This window comes from Mus caroli, chromosome 16 (assembly GCF_900094665.2).
Source record: "Mus caroli chromosome 16, CAROLI_EIJ_v1.1, whole genome shotgun sequence".
In the NCBI taxonomy this organism is placed as follows: Eukaryota; Metazoa; Chordata; class Mammalia; order Rodentia; family Muridae; genus Mus; species Mus caroli.
In genome coordinates, this window is record NC_034585.1 from 12,467,725 (window position 1) to 12,494,178 (window position 26,454).

Below are 26,454 nucleotides of genomic sequence, written 5' to 3' on the forward strand. Positions count from 1 at the left end.
GTTAGATCTTGTTCCTCAGGTGTTTATGTTAGCCTCTATCAGCCGACTTGGGTGACAGCTCTCTCCTGAGTTTCAGTGTTCAGAGTACTCTCTGCAGGCAGGCTCTCCTCTTGCAGGGAAGGTGCTCAGATATCTGGTGTTCAATCCTGCCTCCTGGCAGAAGTTGTGATCCACTCACAGAGGTCTTAAGATCCCATGAAGGGTCCTGTGTATACCTTACAGGTGTCTGCAGACTCCACACCCAAAGTACCCCTGTGCTGGCGTGGACCGGAAGGTACTTGTGCCCGTGATCAGGCCGGGTTTTCTGCTTCCCTAATTAATGCAGTCTCAGGTCCCTCGAGATTGGATTGGAGCAGCAGCTGTGTTCCACTCACCAGAGGTCTTAAGATCCCGTGGCAGGTCTTGTGGGTAGCTTGCGGGTGTCAGCAGACTCCGCGCCCTAGCTACCCCTGTGCTGGCGGGACTGGAAGGCAGCCCTTGTACTTCTGAACGTATAGCAGCTATGGCTATCTGCAGAGACCTGAACAAGATAAGTCAGTAGGAAGATGGGTGAGCACTCTAGAGGGCAGCACTAGTTGGAGTCAGTGGGGAGAGGGAGTTCTCAGGACAGGAAGGAAAAGTGTTGCATTGCGAGTGTCTGAGGGCATGAGTGGAGATTTAGGGGAACATATGATAGAGGAACATTGTAAATATCTATGAACTCAACAAAGAATAATTTAAAGATACTTAACGAAGAAAAGATATGTTCCTTATTCCTTCCAATGTACAGAATAAAATGATTACTGATGAAGCAAGAACCACGCATGGTTTGGACAGTCTGTACACCATGAGATCTCCCACTACTCAAACTGTTCAAGGTAAGATGCCATGGCACTTGCAACAGAACAAGATCTCATGTAGCCTCGGCTGGCCTCAAACTATGTAACTGATGATGGCTTTGAAGTTCTGATCTTCCCATCTCCACCTCCTAAGTTCTGGAATTACAGAGGTATGCTATCACACTCAGAAAAAAAGCATTATTTAAATTTTAAACAGTTTCACTTATTTCAACACTCAGGAAGCAGAGGCAGGTAGATCTCTGTGAGTTTTGGGCCAGCTTGGTTTACATATATGAGAGCTCTAGGTCAGCCAGGGCTACGTAGTGAGACCTTGTCTCAAGGGAAAAAAAAAGTTTTATGTCTTTTGGTTGAGTTAGACTTTCATGTATATGTACTATTAATGAGATTTTTTTTTTTTACAGTCATAGTTTAGAAAACTACAGACAAGAAATCTTCAATTACAGGGTCAAGAAGTAAAATATACATACAACTTTTAAAAATCTTTGTTTTTGTTTTCTGTTTCTCTTTATTATGACTTAAATGGTCAGATTTCATCAGCTGGTTCCAAGATGCTGAAAGTTCTGGCCAGCCAATGAGGTAGGACCAGTGGAAAGATCTGGACTGATAGAAAGCTTTCCTTCTGACCTAGGTCTCTAGTTAAACAACAGGGTAAAACTAATCCTAAACAGTTATTGCTGCCTATTTTGCTATCCTTAAGCTATCTTAACTTGAAACAGTATTCAAAGAGGTAAAAATATTATTACCAGAATGTACTAATTTCTAGAAATGAGAGGACTTAAAAAAAAAATTAAACATTTAGATGATAGTAACAGGAATGGTCTTACTTAGGTTTCCACTGCTGTGAAGATATACTATGACCATGGCAACTCTTATACAGGCAAACATTTAATTGAGGCTGGTTTAAGACTCACAGGTTCAGGCCATCATCATCAAGGTGGGAAGTACAGCAGCATTCAGGGTGCTAGAAGAGCTGAGAGTTCTACATTTTCATCTGAAGGCAGCAAGGAGAAGACAGTCTTCCAGGCATCTAGGAGGAGGGTCTCAAAGCCCACTCCCATAGTGACACACTTCCTCCACCAAGGCCACACCTCCTCCATCAAGGACATACCTACTCTACCAAGGCCACACCCCCTAATAGTGTGACTTCCTGGGCCAAGCATATTCAAACCACCACAATCAATATTTTTACTAGAGACATTTCACTTCATACATGTGATATACTGTTATTATGTGTTTTCTTTTAATTTAACAAAATATTAATCAGAATGGTGTTTAATTATTTTGATTATAAATTATGTTTCTATAGGGATACTGTATAGTCACTTAACTGCCAGTCTTACTTTAGAGTCCAAGTATGAGCAGTACTGGCTTACTGGCTTAAAAAATAAAAATCTGAGATAAAAGCCAAAAAGTTTGCTTTTTATTTGTTATTTATAAAGTAAATTTGTTATTTATAAAGTAGATGATCTTCCAGCATGTTCTTACCTTCCTCTTGTAGCTTTCTGTAGAACCTTCACTCCCGACATGCTGCAGGACTTCCCTTCTAACTGTCTGTTCTTCCAGAGGGTGCTGTTCAAGTACACTTCCCCGAACATGCCACAGGCATCCTGCACTAGAAGGCAGGACCTGTAAAAAGCAGCATATTTATTTTCTAATTGAGAATCAAGAAGATTCCTGTCTTCTTTCCCAAAACTCTACTAAAGTCACCTTCATAATAATGAGTAAGGGCAAATTAGGTTGGATTCAAGTACACTTTTTTTTAAAGTGTGTGTGTGTGTGTGTGTGTATGAGCTAGCACACACGTGAAGGTCAGAAGACAACTTGTGGGAGGTTGCTGTCTCCTCTCATCATATTGGTCCTGATGACTGAACTTAAATTGTCAGGCTCTGCAGCAGCAGCTGCTGCTTCTGCCCTCTGAATCATCTTGCCAAACTTTGTTTTCATTTTGTACAAGCAAGTATTTAGATCACTAGCCACAAAACACAGTTGACAAAAATATTTTTTAGCATGCACCCCCAGCCATTGTGGTTGAAAAGCTGATAAAGATGACTATCCTCCAGAGACCACATGTCATCTTTCCTCATTTCTGTCCTCTTCCCAAGTGGATGCTCAACAGTGAGAAGAGTTTCAGTACACAGTGTTGAGAATGAACAATAAAGTGAAAGCTCACTGAGAAGTCACAAAAATCATAGATATGCATACTACCCCAACGAAAGATCAAGGTCATTCTTAGACAGGGCTACTACTGTTGTGATAAAACCCAGTGACCAAATGCAACATGGAGAGGAAAGGTATTATTTCATCTTACACTTCCAGGTAAGTCTACCATGGAAGTCAGGGCAGGAACTCAAGACAGGAACCTGGAGGTAGGGACTGAGGAGAGGTCACGGAGGTACATTCCTACTGGCTTACTTCTCATGTCTTGCTTGGCTGACATAGTTTTCCTATTGAACCTGGAATCATCTGCACAGGGATGATACTAAGTGCAATGGAACCTTCTGTGTCAATCACTAATGAACAAAATAGGCCACAGCCTTGCCTACAGTCCAGTGTCATGGAGGTATTGTCTCAGTTAAGATTTCCCCATCTGAGCCATGTCTAGGTTTATGCCAAGTTGACAAAAGCACTGAGACATTGCCCTAGCTGGAAGCCATGTGAATATGACATATAGCCAGGGATGATCCTCCCAATTTTAAGTTCAGAGGCCAGCATTCATAGAAGCCCATTATAAGTAAGTTTCTAATTTTGTTTTTTATACTTCCACATTAGGTAAACAAAGATCAACTTAAAGTGACACATTCTCAAAAATGATTTCATGGAGCATAAGAAAATTGTCAGTGTACATTCCTATATAAAGAAAAATACTAGATGCAAACAAAACAATAAGGCAAAGGACAGCATCTCTAGACCTGGAAACTCCATTCAGAAGAACAAAAACTCTAGGGTCCATGATGAAGCCCCGTGTGCAGGGCAAAAGCTCTATACTCCCTGAAGTCCTATTCACAAGGAGAGAATCTCTGGCTTCCATGATAAAGCCTCATCCACTTGGGGGAAACACGTAGACTCCCCACAAAGCCTCATGCACAGCACAGGAAACTCAGAAGCAGTGGTTCTAATGCTAGAACCTTTCATTTTGTTGTGAACCTAACCATAAATTACTTTTATTCCTACTTCATAACTGTAACTTTGCTACTGTTTTGAGTTATAATGTAAATATTGGCTATATAACCCTGTGGAAAGAGTTGTTGGACCTCCAAGATTGAGAAATGATGCTCTAGATTCCATTGAGAAGCTCATCAACAGAGCACTTACTTTGCAATAGAAAAAAATGCAAATCCTGGAAAAATGTATTCATATTAAAGTAATTAAAAACAAAAAATAAGTGAGTCTATGGAATAAGTCTGAGGAACAGACCTATTGAGGGATTATGACAGAAGATATAAAAATGGATTGGCAGATTTGACAAAACTAACAGAATTTCAGAAACTAAAGTTACATTTATTCACATAGCAAACTCACTCACTTTAGTGTGGGAAATCGCTGCATGCATCCAAACAGTGTGCTTACCGGTATAAGTGGGGATGTTGTCAGAACTTTGTTTGCAAGCTGAGAGAGCAAACAAGAAAAGGGCAGTACCAGTGGGGAGGATGAGGGCAAGCCCACTCCACTTTCCAGAGTTGCAAGTGCACAGAGGAGTGCAATGACTTGGTTTTTTTTTTATTATTTATTTATTTATTTATTTATTTATTTATTTATTTTTATTAGGTATTTTCCTCATTTACATTTCCAATACTATCCAAAAAGTCCCCAGTACACTCCCCCCCACACACTCCCCTACCCACCCACTCCTACTTTTTGGCCCTGGGGTTCCCCTGTACTGGGGCATATAAAGTTTGCAAGTCCAATGGGCCTCTCTTTCCAGTGATGGCCGACTAGGCCATCTTTTGATACATATGCAGCTAGAGTCAAGAGCTCCGGGGTACTGGTTAGTTCATAATGTTGTTCCACCTATAGGGTTGCAGATCCCTTTAGCTCCTTGGGTACTTTCTCTAGCTCCTCCATTGGGGGCCCTGTGATCCATCCAATAGCTGACTGTGAGCATCCACTTCTGTGTTTGCTAGGCCCCAGCATAGTCTCACAAGAGACAGCTATATCTGGGTCCTTTCAGCAAAATCTTGCTAGTGTATGCAATGGTGTTTTTTAAAAAATTATTATTATTATTATTATTATTGGTAATTTTATTTGTTTACATTTCAAATGTTGTCCCCTTCTCCAGTTTCCTCTCCGCAAGCCCCTTATCCCCTCCCTCTGCCTCTGTGAGGGTGCTCCTCACCGCTCTAGTATTCCCTCCCACCCACCCACCCACCAAAATCCACCTCACCGTTCTAGTATCCCCCTATGCTGGGCATCAAGCCTCCACAGGACTAAGGGCCTTGCCTCCCATTGGTGCCAGATAAGGCAATCCTCTGCTTCACATGCAGCTGGAGCCATGGGTCCCTCCATGTGTACTCATTGGTTGGTGGTTTAGTCCCTCCAGACTTTGGAGGGTCTATATAGTTGATATTATTGTTCTTCCTATGGGGCTGCAATCCCCTTCAGCTCCTTTAGTCCTTCTCCTAACTCTTCCCTTAGGCTCCCCGTGCTCAGTCCAATGGTTCGCTGCAAGCATCCACATCTGTATTGCTCAGGCCAGAGCCTGACTAAGCTCCTGTCAGCAAGCGCTTCTTGGCATCAGCAACAGTGTCTAAGCTTGGTGTTTGCAGATGGGATGGATACCTAGGTGGGGCACTCCCTGGATGACCTTTCTTTCAGTCTCTGCTCCACTGTTAGTCCCAGTATTTTCTGTAGGTAGGAACATTCTAGGAAAAAGTTTTTGAGATGGGTGGGTGGCCACATTCTTTAACCAGGGCTTCTGCCTATCCACTGGATATGGTCTTTACAGGTTCTATTTCCCCATGTGTTGGGTATTTTGGCTAATGTCATCTCTGTTGGGTCCTTGGAACCACATGATCATCTCATTAGATGCTGAAAAAGCCTTTGACAAAACACAATACCCCTTAATGTTAAAAGTCTTGGAAAGATCAGGTATTCAAGGTACATACCTAAACATAATAAAAGCAATATACAGCAAACCGATAGCCAAAAACAAATTAAATGGAGAGAAACTTGAAGTAATCCCACTAAAATCAGGGACTAGATAAGGCTGCCCACTCTCTCCCAATCTATTCTTGAAGTCCTAGCCAGAGCAATTAAACAACAAAAGGAGGTCAAAAGGATACAAATTGGAAAGGGAGAAGTCAAACTATCACTATTTGCAGATGATATGATAGTATACTTAAGTGACCCTAAAAATTCCACCAGAGAACTCCTAAACCAATTAACTTCAGCAAAGTGACTGGATATAAAATTAACTCAAACAAATCAGTAGCCTTCTTATACACAAAGGACAAATAGGCTGAGAAAGAAATTAGGGAAATGACACCCTTCACAATAGTCACAAGCAATATAAAGTATCTTGGTATGACTCTAACCAAACAAGTGAAAGATCTGTATGAAAAGAACTTCAAGTCTTTGAAGAAAGAAATTGAAGACCTCAGAAGATGGAAAGATCTCCCATGCTCCTGGATTGGCAGGATTAATATAGTAAAAATGGCCATCTTACCAAAAGCAATCTATAGATTCAATGCAATCCCCATCAAATTCCAACTCAATTCTTCATAGAGTTAGAAAGAGCAATTCTCAAATTCATTTGGAATAACAAAAACCCAGGATAGAGAAAACTATTCTCAACACTAAGAGAACTCCTGTGGGAAATCCCTGCCCCTGCCCTCAGGCTGTGCTACAGGGGAGGGGAGGGGAGGGGATAGGGGAGGGGAGGGGAGAGGGGAGAGGGGAGAGGGGAGATGGGGGGAGAAAGAGAGAGAGAGAGAGAGAGAGAGAGAGAGAGAGAGAGAGAGAGAGAGAGAGAGGTATAATTTAAGTTCTGGTATGGTATGTGTGTTCATGAGACTATCTTTCCCATCTTAAATACTCTATGAATCTAGGAGCGCTCACCTTGCAGATTCTGTGAGAGCCAAAGTCATCTATCTGTCCCACATGCCTAAGGGCAAGGTAACTTCCTAGAATGCTGGAAACTGTGGCTTTTGGAAAATAACAAAGCCACTTGAGGAATACTGTGGCCCTGTGGTTTTACCCTTTTAAAAGCCCCTATAAAATGTGGCTCGCTGGGATTCCCAAGAGTGGACTTGAACAGAATCCTTGTCAGTATTTAATTAAACCTTGGTTCAAATTTGGCTCAAAACCATAAACCTGGTTTCTCTCTGGTGAATCTCAGGAATCAATTCCTGGAAATCATTCATGACACTATTGATCCTCTGTACTCTCAAACATGCTGACCTGTTGAGATGGATATAGATATCTCAGTAAGATTTAGTTTTTCATTTAAAATCTAGTCATGCTTTTTCTGCCCCTTCTGTTGTTTTTATTATCTCTGTGAGAGAAATAATGAACCCATATCCTTTTATATTAGACTGACACTCGCTTTCTGTCATAGTCAGTTACATGTTTCTTCACTTCCCAGCTACCTCTTTATCCAGGGTTTCTCTCTGTTTCCTTTAAAGGAGAGCCGTGGGAATGGGGGTGAAAGGAGGTCCACGTTCAGGCTGCATTTATTAAGAAGACCCTCAGCATTCTTACAAGAAGATAGCACCAAAGTGGCCCTTTTCTGATGATGGTATAGGCCTACTAAACCTTACTCTTTAAAAAGTTCTCTTTCTTGCTTATACTACAAAGGGAGAAGTGGGGAACTGATATTACTCTTTCCTAGTTTACTTGACTATTGCTTTTATCTCAAATAGCCAAAGGAGCTGGAGGCTACTTTTGTTTGTTATTTTGCCCTGATTTGCTATATGGGCCTGGGTCATGCCTCCAGGCCCCTGCTCTGAGTACTGTTCCCCCTTAGTTCATGCTGGCTGGATGTACTCTCCCACTCACTGTCCTCCACATGGAGCTGTGGCTTAGGGACGAGCTGGCTCACACCTGAAGAGGGTTTCCACGACAGCAGTTACCTTACAGGACACAGTGAATTCCACCTACTTGTCAATGCTTCCTCTTGGTGAAACACTATCTCTAAAAATCCAATGCTGGCACAGGTCTCAAAAAAAAAAAAAAATTCCATGATCTGCTTGCTTTTCTTGAGCCACTACAAATGTTGAGTGGAACTCAAATGGCTTCCCAGCAAAGCAGCATCCTTTTAAAGATTTAGGACCTTGCAAAAATTACCTATATGAGCCTAAATGTACTCATTTTAACATGGGAGTAACAGAAGTTAACACAGGCAGCACTGGAAAGTTACCCACAGAACATAGGGCTGGGGTCAGTCGATGGCACAGTGTGCAAATCTTTCTTTAGTGAGCACAACTGATATCAAAGCTTAAAAAGGTGTTTTTTTTTTTTCCCTAAAACATTCTTGTACATGTTACATTAGGTCAGTTGTTGGATTTTCTATGGATTTAGTTGCTTTATTAAATGATAATTTTGTTTGTCAGATATTGTGGGTAAATGAAAAATAGTTAAGCTGTGTATTGAACATCTATGACCTATCATCTTTACTAATTTTCCTTGTTTGTAATCATGGAATCATTTCACAATGCCAGTTTTGCTTCTTCACTTCTGATTCTGTTTGCTTTGCTTTGTAACAGTGCGAACAAACATCCCTGAAACGAGGCTGTCTGGCTGAGAACAAAACCTCCAGGAGTCTGTGTTTGCAGATTCTGCTCAGGATCTCAGAACTTTGGAGAGACAGGGTTTTTGTAGGTTCAGAAGCTGGTCGCTCTATCTTGGGTTACTTTTAGCCTTCTAAGATGCCATTTCTTGCCACACATTGTATCTGAACTAACACATCATGATAAAATATACTAAGCACCTCTTAGATGCTATTAACTTTAACTGAACACTAGTTTTCACTATCCTGAGAGCTACGAATGTCACCAGAAAGCATCTTGGGCCTTTCCACCCACCAATATATTTTAAACTTGCCTTAATTTATGACTTTCTCTGTTCTGCAAAATTATGAAAACTTTATGAAACTGCTTCTGCATTGGAACATTGAATTTGGTATAATCTACATCTGTGTCCCTGGGCCGTGGTCACTCATAATGGCTCTAGTAGAATAAATCACCTCTTACTCTCTTTAAGATGAATGTTGTAGCCGTGTGGTGGTGATGCACTCCTGTAATCCCAGCACTTGGGAGGCAGAGGCAGAGGGGCAGAGGGGCAGAGGGGCAGAGGGGCAGAGGCGCAGAGGCTCAGAAGCACAGAGGCGCAGAGGCGCAGAAATAAAATTGTTTCATGAGCATAGGTTGAGGCTTATTTACTGGAGCAACACCAACTAAAACATGACTCTTCTTCTCCTAGCAGCCATGAACTGGCCAAACCTTCTCAGTCAGGGTGGGTCCTCATGAGCCCCTTCTTCATCCATGCCGGACTGTTGCTAGGCTCAGTTTTGTGCACATAACCTACAGATGTGCTGTGAGTCCCTGAGAATAATGGTGTATTATATCCAGAAGAAAGCATTTTACATTAGTCTTAGGATTGATGCTATTGCTGTGATAGACACTGACCATAAGCAACTTTGGGAGGAAGGAAAGGGTTTATTTGATCCTAGGGTTTGCAGTCAATGAGGTAACTCAAGGCAGAAGTCTGGATGCAGGAGCTGATGCAGAGGTTGTTGAAGAAACACTGATCACTGGCTTGCTCAGCTTTCTTTTTTATATGATTCAAGACCACGTGCCCAGGGGATGGCATCATCCCCCATAAGCTGGGCCATCTCATTTTCTTTCTTTCTTTCTTTTCTTTCTTTTCTCTCTTTCTTTCTTTCTTTCTTTCTTTCTTTCTTTCTTTCTTTCTTTCTTTCTTTCTTTCTTTCTTTTTTTTGGTTTTTTTTGAGACTAGGGTTTCTCTGTATAGCTCTGGCTGTTCTGGAACTCACTTTGTAGACCAGACTGGCCTCGAACTCAGAAATCTGCCTGCCTCTGCCTCCCAAGTGCTGGGATTACAGGTGTGTGCCACCATGCCCGGCCTCCATCTCATTTTCTTAATTAGTTAAGAAAATGCCCTTCAAATGTATGTACAGGCAAGTCTTATAGAAGCTTTTTCTTAACTGACTTGTGTCAAGTAGACATGAAACTGACTAGTGCACAGCCTTCTTCCTGATCTTCCAGTTTTTACATTCCTTTTCCCTCTCTTTGGATACGTTTTGGGCATAGGGAGACAGATAACATAGATGGCCTGTTTAAGGAAAGACAACTAGGATTTATTTATTCTCAGTACTTTGGTCAGGTTTAAGTTTCCGTATTATCCAATACCTACAGCAAAAAGAAACTTCTCTAATATTGAAATCATTATTCTATGGTATAAAACAAGTATTTAGCTGGGCGTGGTGGCACACGCCTTTAAACCCAGCACTCGGGAGGCAGAGGCAGGCAGATTTCTGAGTTCAAGGCCAGCCCGGTCTACAGAGTGAGTTCCAGGACAGCCAGGGCTACACAGAGAAACCCTGTCTCAAAAAAAATAAAATAAATAAATAAAACAAAAACAAAAAACCAACAAGTATTTAGAGACAGTTTCACAACACGGTCATTTGGTAAAGCAGCAGCTTCCACATCCCTAAGTCTGATCTCCTTGGCAGTGAGGCTTTATAAAATACCAGGTACAGCATTTTAGGCATGAATTTCCTCTTCAAGAATGGACCTCAAATCCAAGGAAAACTACTTTATAATCCTGAATGGTCATAGCACTATTGTACTGGTGATACTATTGTTCCAGTATTGGCACATATCCCCAACAGGTTGGTACTATAGCATCAGAGGTGCACCAGTGGGAAAGACCATTGATGACTCTTCTCCTTTATTATCCTCATCCCCCAAAGCTGGGAAAGCTACTCAGCAGAGGAGGCTTCTGGCTCAGCCTTAGCTCGATTTTTTTTTTTTATTGTATTGTCTTCACCAAAAAACAAAAAAACAAACAAACAAAAAAACCTCATCATTTAGTTCTAGTAGACAACTATGGAGGCTTGAATAAGAATGGGATAATGTCTCCCAGACATATATTTAAACACCTGATTCCCATGTTGGGGCCATTGTGGACTTGATGGAAACTTTCCGACACAGAACCTTGTTAGAGGAATCGGTCATTAGTGGCTAACATTGAGAGGGTATAGTCTCATTCTACTTTCTGTTCGTAGATGAATACATGGCCAGTTTCCTGATTTTGCCATCTTACTTCCCTACATGTTGCCATGGCTCTGACATTGTGATGGTTTCTATCCCTTTGGAACTCTAAGCCAAAATAAGTCTTTTTACTCCTAAGCTGTTTTTTGGTTATAGCATTTTATCACAACAGAAAGTATATATAGAGCCATATTTCAAAAGATATAATACACAACTGAGAAACATTTTTAAAAATGTTTTAAAATATAAGACCAGGGAAATGCAAATGAAAAACACTTTATAATTTCATCTTCAGCCCTTGGTAGAATTGTCAGGATTAAAAAAAATAGAAAGAAAGAAAGATATTAAGAAGGCAGAAACCAGCATGGATGTAGGGAAAAGGGAACATTTATTCACTATCTATGGGAGTGAAAACTGGTAGTCACTATGGAAATCAGGGTGGAGGTGTCTCAAAAAGTTAGAAATAAGCCAGGCGGTGCTGGTGCACGCCTTTAGTCCCAGCACTTGGAAGGCAGAGGCAGGCGGATTTCTGAGTTCGAGGTGGTCTACAAAGTGAGTTCCAGGACAGCCAGGGCTATACAGAGAAACCCTGTCTCGAAAAAACAAAAACAAAAACAAAAACAAGTGAAAAGTAAACACTAACCCAACCACAAAACCTTTGATCTTCAATGTGTCCTGCTGTAAAACACACTAGGGCAATGGTGGCACAGACCTTGCAGGAGTAACCAGCCAATATCTGATTTGACTAAGGCACACTCCATGAGATAGAACCCATACCAGAGACTCTATGAGTGGCTAAGAATCAGAGCTGAAATAACCCAGACACCTAAGATAAACCAAATATTACTGGTGTAAAAACAAAACAAAACAAAAAACCCAAAACAATAAAATGACTACTACAAATATTCTACTATGCTCATTTCTTAGTTATGGTTTTCATTGCTGTGAAGAGACACCATGACCAACGCAACTCTTATAAAGGAAAACATTTAATTTTACAGTTTTAAAAAGAGGTTTAATCTACCGTCATCATAGTGGGAGGCATGGCAGTGTCCAGGCAGACACAGTACTGTAGAAAGAGCTGAGAGTTCTACATCTTGATCCATAGGCGACAGAGGGAGACTGTGTGTTACACAAGGCACTCCCACAGTATATGTCTACCTGACTGCTTGTGTCAGATCTCTCCCCATAGAGCCAAGAGGACAAAATAGTTTGCCATTATGAGCCTGGTGATTCAAACTGCTCAATGCAGGTACAATGGTTTATGACTGCCAGTCTGGATGCTGAGGAAGAAAGACTACCATCGAGAACTTGTCTCAAAAGCAAAACAAACCCTAGACTAATTTGGTGGCAGAGGGAACACGAGCAAAGATGTGACCAGGGTACTCTGTGGGTGTGGATTCCCTTCCAAGACAAGGAGTTTCCATGATTTAGTTCCAGGATGTCTATATATACATATGTTTTTAGAGTAGGCTGAAGCTCAGATACCAACCCCTGAATTCCCAGAAGAGACTGGGTACATTGTGTGGTTGTGTCCTGGAAGACAACAAGCAAGCACAGCACTATCTTTAGATGGTGGGAGATAATGGGAAATAGCAGAGGCAAGCTATGAGAGGTGTGTGTCTGAAAATTTGACACTTTAGAGTTGTGCGATGAATTAGTGTGATGTAGTGTTCATAATAATCCTCCATTTTGGGAAGTAGACTGAGGCTTGTCCATTAGCTGCCCTGCCACTGGTAAGGTAAATATTCACACTGATTCACATCAAGGGAGCTCTCAGAACTGTTTGTGAGTACTTGTGATGAAGGAGTGATGGATACTGTACTGGTTAGTTTTGTGTCAACTTGACACAGCTGGAGTTATCACAGAGAAAGGAGCTTCAGTTGAGGAAATGCCTCCATGAGATACAACTATAAGGCATTTTCTTAATTAGTGATCAAGGGGGAAAGGCCTCTTGTGGGTAGGATCATCTCTGGGCTGGTAGTCTTGGTTCTATAAGAGAGCAGGCTGAGCAAGCCAGGGGAAGCAAGCCAGTAAAGAACATCCCTCCATGGCTTTTGCATCAGCTCCTGCTTTTTGACCTGCTTGAGTTCCAGTCCTGACTTCCTTTGGTGATGAACAGCAGTATGGAAGTGTAAGCCGAATAAACCCTTTCCTCCCCAACTTGCTTCTTGGTCATGATGTTTGTGCAGGAATAAAAACCCTGACTAAGACAGATACTATCTTTAGGAATGATTAATTTAAATTACCAACAGAAAAATGTTTCACAGAGAGGCAGTAAGATGTTCATGGTTAGAATAAGAGCCCCAGAACTGGACTTATTCTATCAGAGAGCTCACCACTCTGTGCTTGGAATAACATTCCAATAAGTAAATTCCACTCTTATAGTACTGAAGCATAAAACAAACACCCTTATCCAAACAGGTTCCCATGTCTCTGGCTGTTATCATGTGGAACAGAAAAGCCTGCAAGGCCTGGGGAAGAGGCTTAATTTTGTGCTCTGTGGCTGATGAACGCAACTCCACTGGCTCCCACACAATCCAGGTAACTTTAACTTGCTTAACACCACCTGAGTTCTTATACTGTTCCAAAATCAAAAATCTTATTTTCTGTCATCCATCTAGACAATCTGAATTGCTAGTGATATTCATTTATTTGTCTTCATAGAGGGGCAATCTTTATGTGAGAGCAAAGAGGGAGAGATATGATAGCAGCATAAAGCTTCTGCCTGAACCAACCTGTGATGATGGGTTTTATGGCAGCCATCTCACCCCTTAGCTACTGTGGTTTTATTTGTAATGTAAGGTTTTGCTAAGGGTAAAGCAAAAATAACTTGGAAATGCATTACCTACATTTGCCCTGTCCTAGCTAGTCACTCGGTTCCACCCAGGAAGAACCTCAACAATCAGAAGACAGTCACAGTGGTAGACACAATGGCATCAGCCTCTAATTCCAGGGCCAAGGCAGAGATCATGATTTGAAGCCACTGTGGGATATATACAGCAAGTCCAAAGTTACTCTGTGATACACAGGGAGACACCGAATCAAAAACAAACAAAACAACAAAGAGAATGCAGATGACGTTTGTGAACCCTTATTATCCTTTTCAGAAACAAAACAACACACATAAGAGGTCTAACATGCTAGACATATAAAGGTCTATTATATAGTTAATGTTTGCCTTTGAAAAATGTTTCCCCTCCTGTGTGTGTGTATATATGTGTGCACACATTTACATACACTGGTGATTGAACTCAGGGCCTCATGTGTAGAAATCAAGCATTCAGTCAAAGCTATATCCAGACCCTGAAAACTTTTTATTTTTTGCCTTTATCAGCTTCATTGCAGAACGCTTTAAAAATCACATATAATAAAAAACAAAAACTATCAAATGAATGACAAAGGAAAAAAGTTAATTTGTAGAGGGGTATTTAAAGGCTAATCCCTTTTAGAATTTCAACCTCTTCCTCTTCCTTTTAAACTAACTTCTCTTTCTTTCATTCAGTGGTACAATTTCACTGCTCCACAGACAGGGAGCAAGGGAAACTGCGGACGTGTGTGTCAGCACATGCACATTTGCCAAGAAGGAAGATTAAGTGACCATGTGGGTGTTTACGCTGAGATCGGGGCAGTTCTTAGCAGTCCACTAAGAATTCCCGGAATCAAGACGGGCTGGCTGTTCTATTCTAGGTCACTGTCAGAGGCTGCAGTCTCTGAGGATCTACAAAATCTTATTCTCTACTTCACAACCTTTTACTAAGCATCAACTCAAGAACAAGGGAGAAGGAACTGGAGTACAAAGTATAAACATAAAAACCAAGAGACAGAGAAAGGCGGCCCAGGAGCAGGAAGAGCCAGGAGAGGCTTGACCCAGATGAGAGGAGCTCCCCAGAAGACAGGAGGAGGGCTGCTTCCCTGCAGCTGGGAACTAGACACAGGACACTGCGTTCCCTTTTCTCGAAAAACAACCAGGCATGGGATCTCAAAGTAAACACTTAATCCTGCTGTTTATCTTTTTAACATGAAGAGATGTTAACAGCATGTTTTTTGCTATACAGAAATTTTTTTTTTTTTTCAAGACAGGGTTTCTCTGTGTAGCCCTGGCTGTCCTGGAACTCACTTTGTAGACCAAGCTGGCCTCAAACTCAGAAATTCACCTGCCTCTGCCTCCCGAGTGCTGGGACTAAAGGCGTGCGCCACCACGCCCGGCTCTAAAGAAATGTTTCTTATTCATTTAAAAACCATATTTTTCCTGCTAAAACATGACAGGTTCTCTCTCTCTCTCTCTCTCTCTCTCTCTCTCTCTCTCTCTCTCTCTCTACTAAAATAGGATTTCCCTATGTATCCCAGGCTTGCCTCAAACTTGAAGCTCATTGTTACAGTTTCCTAAGTACTGACATAACAGGCATGTGCCACCATGCTTGGTATGAACTTTCCAGTACCACTGGACAGGAACAAATAATGAACTTTCCTTGCTAAATGTATAGTTCATATAGTTTTGATACCGGGTAGGATCCCATCTCTACTACCACTGTCACAACATTAAGCAACTCCTATGAGATTAGAGATGATCTGTTACCAGCTGTCCCAGAAGTGATAGTCTGTCTTGACTCAGGCACACAATTTCTGCCAAGACAGATTGTAGGTGAGGCAGTTGTAGACTACAACAGTTTCCTCATTTCCAAGCCCCTCACACCTCCTTGATGAAGGATCACAGTCATCGTTTCCTTCAGTTTGTAGCCTGAGAGAGGTTGTCCCAAGTTGTGTGTGTTAATAAACAGTCCTGTCTGCTGAAGATCAGACTTCTGTCTCTCCTGCTTCAGAAACCAAAAGGTTCTTCATTTTGGGGCATAGGGATATAGAGGCCAACTTGTGAAGGAAAAAGTGGGATGGAGCATGAGGCATTACAGGTTCTGACTCTACAAAGAGTCCTGATCTGTATTATATGACATTAGATCTAAGATGGCTCCCAAATACTGGTGAGACAGTTTAATTCTGGGGACTCTCTGGAGCCCCAACAAGACCCTGCTTGCTGTTGTTTCAGTTAATCAAGTGTTCATGAGCAAAGAGATGAGAAAAAGAAGTGAAGATATCCTGATGATGAACGGTGGTCTTGCCCCAAGAAATTCAATGTCTCTAGTCAATAGGAAGTAGTCTATTTTGTTGACTGAAATAGATCTATTCACCCTTTCCCCTCTCAGCTTTGTCCTCTACCTACTGTTGGGGATTTGGAAGGGATTAGGGTTCAACAAGGGTTGGAAAGGCAGTAGAGGTTAAGAACCTAGTAAAATTGTAAAACCAAAACAAACAAAAAAAAGTACACCAGCAAGACTTGTCTAATGTAATGGTTTATAAATCATCTCATTTATGAAGTACACATATATACTTTATCGTCTCTGACTCTACTAAATGAAAACAGCTTTAGTAAAATTCATACATACAAGCCCTGCACCCAATATTAATGAAAACCTTATAAGTTACTATACAAGTTCTAGGAACAAAATTACTGAAACCTGTTAAATTGTTTTAATGTACTTTAAATAAATTATTTTCAATATTAAACCATATGCAGTTTCCTGTACCAGAGACAGCAGGTAGCTAAGTGGCCACCGTTAGATGACAACTCTCTTCTTTCTAGAAAGGTTGGTTCCAGGTGTGAATTTGCTTCAGCCTGCTTCCTTCAATCTGTAAGGTGCCTGCCAAGCCTGTACAACATGCCTCCCAACTTCCTTCCCACTGGCGTATTCCCGCTGGTATTACTCATGCTTACACTAGACACCTTCAGATCTGTTTCACTATGGAGTACCCTATATCATTTTGTTCTTTCCATGAGCAGATTATCCAAGTCTCCTCCCCTGGTAGTTCTTTCACTGACCTTCCTTCCTGCCAACTTCCTAGAGCTCACAGGCTTTATTTACATCTGTCAATCACTTTTGTAAAATTTATAGAAAATAATGAAGCATCTTCAAACTTCTCCCCTAAATTACTCCAGAGAAGTTCCTTCTGAAGTCTCTTCATCTCCAAGAATGTGTATGTCTGTTCCGTACAAACGAGAACTTCCCATACAGTCTTTGTGGGCACTGACCCCATTTGTGTCACCGGGCTGTCCATGCATGGCCTTTAGAGCTCCACAGGGCATCTTGTCCGTAAGTCTGTCTCCTCTGCAAATGTTAGAGCTCCTCATCATTACCTTTCTTTCACTTTCATGACTTTGACATTTTTCTCAGGCACATTGTAATCTCACTATTACTTTTCTTGTGGCTGAGTTACAGGGGTCCACTGAGTGTGCAAGAACTTTACACATGCAATGGGCATTATCTACCATATCACTGGAAGGTAAGTATCATACTATATTTAGAGTAGATATCATATTTGGTCATCAAATGACCATAAAAGATAATTTTAGAATTATCTTTTTTTTAGAGTAACAACACTTCTTTTTTTTCCCCCTTAATTGGATATTTTATTTATATTTCAAATGTTATCCCTTTTTCTCATTTTCCCTCCGAAAAAAAACCCTCTCCCCATCCCCTCCCCACTCCTCCTGCTCACCAACCCACCCACTCCAGCTTTCTGGCCCTGGCATTCCCCCACACTAGGGCATACAGCCTTCAAAGGACAAAGGGCATCTCCTCCCATTGATGTCCGACTAGGCCATGAACCCTGCCCAACCAGTGGCTCAGGTTCCTTTTGGATGGCGCCGTGAACTCTGTGGACAGTCCCATGGTCCCCAGAGGACTCTCCACCCCGTCCCCCAACCCCCCTGGAGCCCTAGCACACCCAGGATCTTAGGATCACTGGTGAGTGGAACATAGCATCTGTTTCGACACAACCAGGAGTGCCTGGAGCCAGCAGGAGCAGGGACACAGGTGCCCTGCCTGTCCAGTGGCTCCAGTTCCTTCCAGTTGGCAGTGCTGGTTTATCTTGGTTTTGAACTCAGCAGACAGCCCCAGGTTCCCCAGAGGAGGTATCACTTCCAGGTGCTCTAACATGCCCAGGATCTTAGGGATCCCAGGAGCTTGGTCACACCAGGATCTCAGGGTCTCAGAAGAAGCTTGATTGCCAAGAACTCTGACACATCCAGAATCTCAGGATCACAGGATCCCAGAATCACAGGATCCCAGAGAAAGCTGGACTCCGAGGAGTTCTGACTCAACAGGGATTACAGGAAGAACAGGCTCCAATCAGATATATCAAGGGCAGGGAGGTAAGTATAAGAACAGAAGTATCAGAAACCAAGGTTACTTGGCATCATCAGAACCCAACTCTTACCATAGTAAGTCCTGGATACACCATCATACCAGAAAAGCAAGATATGGACCTTAAGTCACTTCTCATGATGATGATGGAGGACTATAGGAAGGACATACATAACTCCCTTAAAGAAATACAGGAGAACACAGGTAAACAGATAGAAGCCCTTAAAGAAACACAAAAATCCCTTAAAGAATTACAGGAAAACACATCCAAATGGGTGAAAGAATTGAACAAAACTATCCAGGATCTAAAAATGGAAGTAGAAACAATGAAGAAAACCCAAAGGGAGACAAGTCTGGGGATACAAATCCTAGGAAAGAAGTCAGGAGCCAATCCAGGGGAGGTGGTGCACACTTTTAAACCCAGCACTCGGGGAGGCAGAGGCAGGTGGATTTCTGAGTTCGAGGCCAGCCTGGTCTACAAAGTGAGTTCCAGGACAGCCAGGGCTATACAGAGAAACCCTGTCTCAAAAAACAAAACAAAGAAGTCAGGAGCCATAGATGCAAGCATCACCAACAGAATACAGGAGATAGAAGAGAGAATCTCAGGTGCAGAAGATACTATAGAAAACATTGACACAACACTCAAAGAAAATACGAAATGCAAAAAGATCCTAACCCGAAACATCCAGGAAATCCAGGACACAATGAGAAGACCAAACCTAAGGTTAAAACTATCTTAACATATCATTTTGACCCATTTGACCCACAGATTTCTTACCTTGTATGTTAAATGTCTATTGACATTGAAATTGTTCCAGTTTTGTTTATACAGCCATTTCTAGGAGGCACTGTTGCATATCAGACTCTCTAGTATTCTGATGCTTATAATCTCCCTGCCATCTCTTCCTTGATGTTCCGTGAGTCAGAGATTTGGGGATCGTGATGAAGATGTACAAGTTGGAGTGGGGTTCTCTATGGTTTGTTGATCTCTACATTGTAACTAATTGTGGTTTTCTGCAATGTCTCTGTTGTAAGTGGGGGACTTCAATGAGAGGTGGTAACTACACTTATTCAGAAAAGGTGGGTTAATCACCAACCTTTCCTTTTGTTATTGCCAATATTCCATGCTCAAGGCATATTTTATATTCTCTCTTATCCAAATGTAGAACCAGATATGTTGTAAAGGAGCCTTGGTTGTATGGTTGTTAGCTGTAGTTTACCTCTGCTCTAGAACCCACAAACTGGAGTCATCCCAAATGTCCTTTAGCATGTAAATAAACTATAGCTATACTCAGCCACAGTGTGGTTATGGATACATTCATGCAACATCTATATAACATCCTTGAAATGATAAAACTAGAGAAATAAAGAACATACTAATAGGCTGGAGATGGAAGTTTTCATCTGTTTGGTATTTCACTGTGGTGGCATACATAATGAGAATACATGTGTGACAGAATGCATAGAATGTATATCTACCTACAGAGAGTACAAGTAAAACTTTTACAAGTAAAAAGAGAACCCTAGGCTAGTGAGATGGCTCATAAGTAAAAGTGCTTGCCACACAAACCTCAATACTTGAGTTTGGTCCCAGAACCCATAAGAGAAAGAGAGAATAGTGTCCTGATATTTGTCTATTGGCCTCCATTCATGTGCCCAGCTATTCTCTGTCTTTGTCTACCTCTCTCATACACTTATGATAAGTTAAATTAAATAAAAAAATTAAACAACAAAAAAGTTAACCTCTTCGCAAACACATTTCAATGGCATTAAAACTTTACTGAACACAATTATAGCATTTACTAGTAAAAATCTCTAGGCTCTATGTTGGTAAACAAAATCACTACTTTTTTTTTTTAAAACCACAAACATGATGTCCCAACACAACCCAAGAATAAACATCTTTCTAGTTAGTATATTCTCATCACAATTTTCATTAGACAGAGAAGTTACACATATGTGATACTGACCTTTCGACCAGGGTGTGCTAGGTGAGAAAGGACTTTTACAGTCCATACCCCTCAGGAACCATGGGAGTGACTTGAGCTTAGGGACAAGGACACACATACACAGTCTGAGATACAACAGACTCAGTGCAGTGGCTGAAGTTCTAGACTTTGTTTAAATGGGTCACTTGACCAGAAAAGACCCTTCTCTTTACTTCTCATGTATTACGTCTGACTGATGTATGCTTTCATCTTTTTTATCTTTCCCTTCTTTTGTCATTTCCACCTTAGTCTTAAAAAGATAGGAAAAAGGTTGTGCCGAAGGCCCAGTGGTTAGGAGGGTGTGATGCTCTTTCAGAGGCCAGAATACTACTCCTCTTAGCAGCTAACAAATGCCTGAAACCACTCCAGGAAATCTGATGCTATCTTCCAACCTCAATGGGCACAATGAGCATACCCATATGCAGACAGACAGACACAGATACTCACAGACAGACACACACCATATCTACAGCAAGGAAGAAGGTCTGGAGGCTGAGATTCTGCTCTTTTTCAAGGCCTACTCCTTCCTGAGGAAGAACACTGAACTCTCTCCTAGCTGCCCGGCTTGCCGGAGGAAGTAAGAGTAACAACAGAACACTATTTACTTTCTTTCTCATCTCATCAGAGTCTAAGATGACTGACTTGTTTCAAATGTTTTTCACTCATCAAGAAATAACATGCTAAAAGCAATGTTAATTTACTTAATTGCTGGTTATAGATACCTGTTTTGACAGGAGAGTTCTTTCCAGGTAAAAGCTGAGATACTATATGGCTCATAAGCAAATGAAATTAGTTCTATTTAAAAATCATCTATAGCAGTGTTGGTTCTCACCAGAGTGAACAGTTGAGAATACCTTCTTTGTGAGTATGACCTTGGGATTTGAATCTGTAGCCTCATGTATGCTAATCAAGTGCTACACTAGAGAGCTAGATTCTCCAGTCCCAAAATAACTTCTTATACTCTGAATGTGAAATAACTTGGGTACGACTTTCATTAAGGCTAATTGTCTCTTGCATTTGTCAGCTTTAACGTTCACAGACAAACCTGGCTTCATGTTCCATCTCAGCATGGGATGGGAATCCCAGGATTCCTTCAAGGGAATCCTGGATAGTGGGCATCTCAAATATACCCCTTCTAGAACTACTGTGTAGATGCCCTGAAGGCTTGGTACTGTATGGAAAGTTTGAGTACTTTATTTCAGGACTTGTAAAAACAAACAAATAAATGAGAAGGGATCTAAAGACCATACCCCCAGCATCTAGATATTCTAGTAGCCAAGTTCCTTCCCTCTTGAATAGTCAAAAATGTTGAACAGAAGAAAACATTCACTGATGTTCTATGAACAAAAGGTTTCATGACTTCAACCTAAAGTAAACTACTCACATGAGAATGGGACTCAGAATAAATTTATTGAAAATCTTGGAAATATTTAGGTCTGATAATCTGAGGCTAATCCTTGGACTCCACAGGGTGGAACAAGATAAGCAACTCCTATAAGTTATCCTCTGACTCCACACAGGCACCACAGCACAAACATGCCTCCACCCAAATAATTAATACTGAAGGATCAGACTGACAGTTCTGTGGTCACATTATTCCATGCACAACCTGAGCCATGAACACAAACAGCACAAAATGAAATGTTGAATAATGCTACTTTATTCTGAGTTCTGCCAGATCTAGCCCCTATCTGAGAACCATGTGTTAGCTCTCAAATATTAGGAAGCAAAACTTCACTAATTGTTTGGAAGAGATTAATTGAACCAGTAGGGTAAATCACAATATAGGATAGATCACTATTATAACAAATATTTTTCATGTTATATAATAAAAAAATGTTGCAAGAAAGTATTTTCTGGCCTCACCTCCATTTCTCTAAAAATAGCCAAATCCAGAAGGCCTCACTCATATGTTCCATTTGGGTGCTGGGATGGGGGATGTGTGTACAGACTTTTCTTTCACATCTGTGACTCCTGCAAAAATATCTGGCAGTACATTCAGTTCTGTGTCTTAAAACTCACAGGGCCAATTCTAAAATAATGTTATAAATGCTCATGGTTCTCATCACCTAACTAATCTAAAATGGCAGGTCCTTCAGCTTCCTAAGATCACTGTAGGGAAATGGCTAAATTCTAGGTGCTGGTCTGCTTAGAAGGACATACAGTTTGTCATGAAATTTAAATGTGAATTTCATTATAAGTGATACCCACGTGGCTTAAAAAATATCTTTAATGTATTAAATATGCAACAATTAGGAGGTAAAAATCCCAAGGACTATAAAGAAAAGCTTCTCACTTCCCTAATAGAAATCTTTCTTAAAACCTAATGGCACAGAGAATCCACAGCCTTATTCAAACCACAATTAAAAAGCTTCGGGAGAGTCCCAGATTCAGCCTCAGCTCTTTGAGCACATCCAGGACAGGACAGAACACTTTCACATCAGGAAATGATCACAAATGTGGGTGTACTTCAGCTTCTTCACTACTGGCTCCTCCCTCTGAACCCCTTCTCTTGGAGTGCCAAGGCTGCTGGCTACCTTCCTATTCTAACAGTCTCTATCTTTCCAGTAATGTAGGACTTTCACTTTTCTGAATCAGGAAGCAGATCTGATTTACAGATCATGAGAACAAGGAACAGGAAAATGAGATCAGCCACACAGACATGCTCAGAAGGTAGGGCTGCAGACTGTGTGTTATTTGCTGAATAAGAAGTTCATTTCTTCTTGCCCACATCTAGCACATATTCTGAGTATGGCAGCCAAGATGGATGCATGGATATCTAAGAAAAGCTACTACCCAGTAGACATTCAAGAATAATATTAATAGAAGAATGAAGTCACTGGATTATGTCACACATTTACTATATTACAAAATAGTGTGTGTTTCGGAATTATAACCATCTCTCTCTGTAATGCTGAGAAACCTGAGGCTGCAAGCAATAAACAACTCAATGTCACATGCTCGAGTCAAGATCCAACCTGGCACTAGAATTGAGGCCACTGAATACACTATTTGAATATTCTTTCCCACTAACCTCTACTGCTTTTTTTTTTGAATTTACATTAATTCTTGCTTTCATTTTATACTTTTATTTTTATGCTACTTGCTTTTTTTATTTTGTGGTGCTTCTATTTCTCCCACTTTGCTTCCAGAAGTGAGAGGAAGTACCCATGGGAAATACAAGGTGATACATACACTGGCCATGAAAGCAAAGGGCAGTAGAAAGAGATGAACAAAGGGGAACAATGGCTAGGAGAACAAACCAGACATAATGATGGTCGGTCTACAAAAGGAACAGAGCTCACCTGACACTGGCCAAAAAAAAAAAAAAAAAAGGGGGGGGGGTAAAATCACTACATAATTCTTTAATAAAACTTTCAGATTTTTATCTTGGTTCAAAACTGAGGTGAGACAATTAATATATGAATTAATTAATATATTATATTTACTAACATATGCTTATTACATATTAATATATAATATACCACTGCAATTTCATTTTTTGAAGGTAGTTAAAAACAAAACAAAGCCCATACTTACACCTTCCATCACTGTTTTGATGTACAATGTGTGAGGTTAGAGCTGAACCTATAACAGAGGTTGAAAATTCCCTGTCCTTATTGCCAGCGCAAAGAAAAATCTAGACATCAAGACATCTCCCTACCTAAGCAGATCAAAAGCTGTGGACCAAATGCTCACTTCACGATTTTTGTAGGTGAACATCTACTGGCCCACAGCACTATCATCTATTTATGTATTCTCTGCCTGCTTTAGATGGTTGTTGGGAATAGAGAAACTGGCATGGCCTGCCAAGTCACACTGTGTTTGCCCATGTTATATTTGAAAAAAAAAAATCAAGACCTTGGGTAGTCCAGCCAGTTCATCTTTACCTCATTAACTATGAACTTCTTCTGTGGGATGGTGATGGTAATCGCAGGGGACTCACTTTACCCTAACATATTAATTACTAAATCATTTATACTGTTCATTAATGGGAAGAAAATGTCAGAAAAGTGAAAATGTCTTTAAACAGCTGAACTGGCTGTATCTCTTTACATACAGAAAGAATGCCAGTCCTTCTATTTTCACAAATTACTCATTAAGCATTTTTCAAAGGCCTAAGCTCTCTTTGTGAACAATGAGACTGATTCACAGAGCAGGCTATTTAAGAAAATTGGCTAAAATCTCTAAGCAAGTCTCTCTCTCTCTCTCTCTCTCTCTCTCACACACACACACACACACTCTTAATAAACCTTCTTATTTAAGAGGTTTTTTACTTTGTTAGAAAGAAAAATACATTCTAATGAAAGGTATTAATTTATCCTAAATTAATGATTCATATAAAAAGTTAACTTTTGCCTTCAGGCAGTTTACCCAGAAAAGCCACAGTAATATGAATGATTCTGTTTAACTTAACTAGAAATAGTTGGTAAAATTATTCTCTATCCCCCAAATGATTATACCTAGTTGTGTTTGAAACAATAATGACTTTATCCATCTAATTTAAAACATCAAAAAGAAAAAAAAATCCTTGGTAGCTAGGATTTGGCTCTGCTTGAATGCACCATCCAAGGATGACTAATTTAATAGGAAGTGATCTATATTTTGGAGTCTTTTGTTTGTTTTTGCAGTATGGAGTGGGACTACATCCAGGGAGCATTAACACGGACATTCTCAATCACATCACATGACTGCACAAGTGGCTTTATGTAAACAGCACGAGTGGCTTCATGAGTAATAAAACCTGTTTCCGTCAGAAGCCCTTTGTCATGCGTAAGAGACCTGCACACTAACAGGCAGGCCTGGCTTCTATTAACCAGCTACAGCTGGTTCATTGTTATAAAAAGAACTAATGAAAACACAAATGCTAACTTCTCAACTTCTTCCACGTCAAGGCTGTACTAAGACAGCCCCTTCCAAAGGCTCACAGTGAATGATCTGGCTGGATCTGGTTCCCTTAAGTTGTTTACTGAACAGTATGTGCAAGGAATGTGCCAAGGACCAGTGGTCGGGTGGAGTTTAACATGGTCTGCTAATATGAATACCTCTTTTTTTCTTTTTCCTGGAAGACCTTGGGTTTAGTTCTGCAACGAACAGGAGACAGAACAATTTCTAAAGTAAGGGGAGAAGACCCTCAGTAATTTGTCCCCCCACCCTTCCCCTCACCTCTCTTCTTTCTTTGGAGAAAGAGTCTCACGTATCCTGGGCTGGCTGTACAGCAGAGGATGATCTTGAATGACTGTTCTTTCAGTCTCTGCCTTCTGAATGCTGAGGTTATAGACATATGCCCCAACACTCATTCTTCCTTATATGTGTGTGTTTGTGTACACACAAACACATATGATATGCACGTGTACATAGGTAAGCAGTTACTCTCCACTCTCATTCTCCAGGACTCGCTTGGATTTTAAGATGGAGTCTGTAGCTGGGGCATGGGGCTTTGCTAGCAGGCTAGACTGGCTGACGATGGAACCCCGGGGTTCTTTTTGTCTCCATCTCCCCCCAGTGTTGATAAGACAGGAGCACCTCGTCATGCTAGTTTTGAGTGGGTGCTGGGATCTCAGGCTCTAATGCTGTACACTTTACCAGCTGAGCTAGCTCCCTAGCTCCCAGGTTCTCTAATTTAAAAAAATAATCAATTAAGTGTATGGGTAGTTTGCCTGAATCTATGTCTGATCATCATGTATATGCACATGGTGCCCATATAGGCCAAATGAGGGCGTCAGTTACCATGGAACTGGAGTTATTGACCATTGTGAGAAGCCATGGTAATGGAAATTGAACCTGGGTCCCTTGGAAGAGCAGCAAATACTCTTAACCTCTATGTCATCTCTATAGCACAATTAGATTTTTTTTGACACGGAGCACAGGCAGCACAGGTCGGCCTCAAAATTTTGACCATCCTGCTTTAGCTGCCAGGGTACAGGAGTACATACATGTGTCATAACATGGGAAAGTCACTTCTTGAGCTTACCTACAGAATCATTAAGTCTGAGTTTTCGCAATGCCATAGCTCATATTTTAAATTCGTTGTATGTTTTTTTGTTGCTCTGAGATCGGCACTAGCGATATAGCCCAGGCTGGCCTTGACCCTTTGATGTTCTCAAGAACTAGGATTGAGAAGTATGCCACCATACCTGACTCTAAATTCTTAAGGAAAACAATTTCTTGTTGACTTATCTTCTAACTTTTTTCTATT

At 41.0% G+C, this 26,454-nt stretch overlaps 1 protein-coding gene across 1 annotated transcript in view; it reads right to left on the reverse strand.

Annotated features, from left to right (window-relative positions):
• Positions 1–26,454, reverse strand: part of Spidr (scaffold protein involved in DNA repair) — a 220,928-nt gene that overhangs the window by 47,558 nt on the left and 146,916 nt on the right. Inside the window, exon 11 of the mRNA XM_021185304.2 lies at positions 2,325–2,465. Coding sequence (XP_021040963.1) covers positions 2,325–2,465 — 141 coding nt within the window. The remainder of the gene's footprint in view (positions 1–2,324; positions 2,466–26,454) is intronic.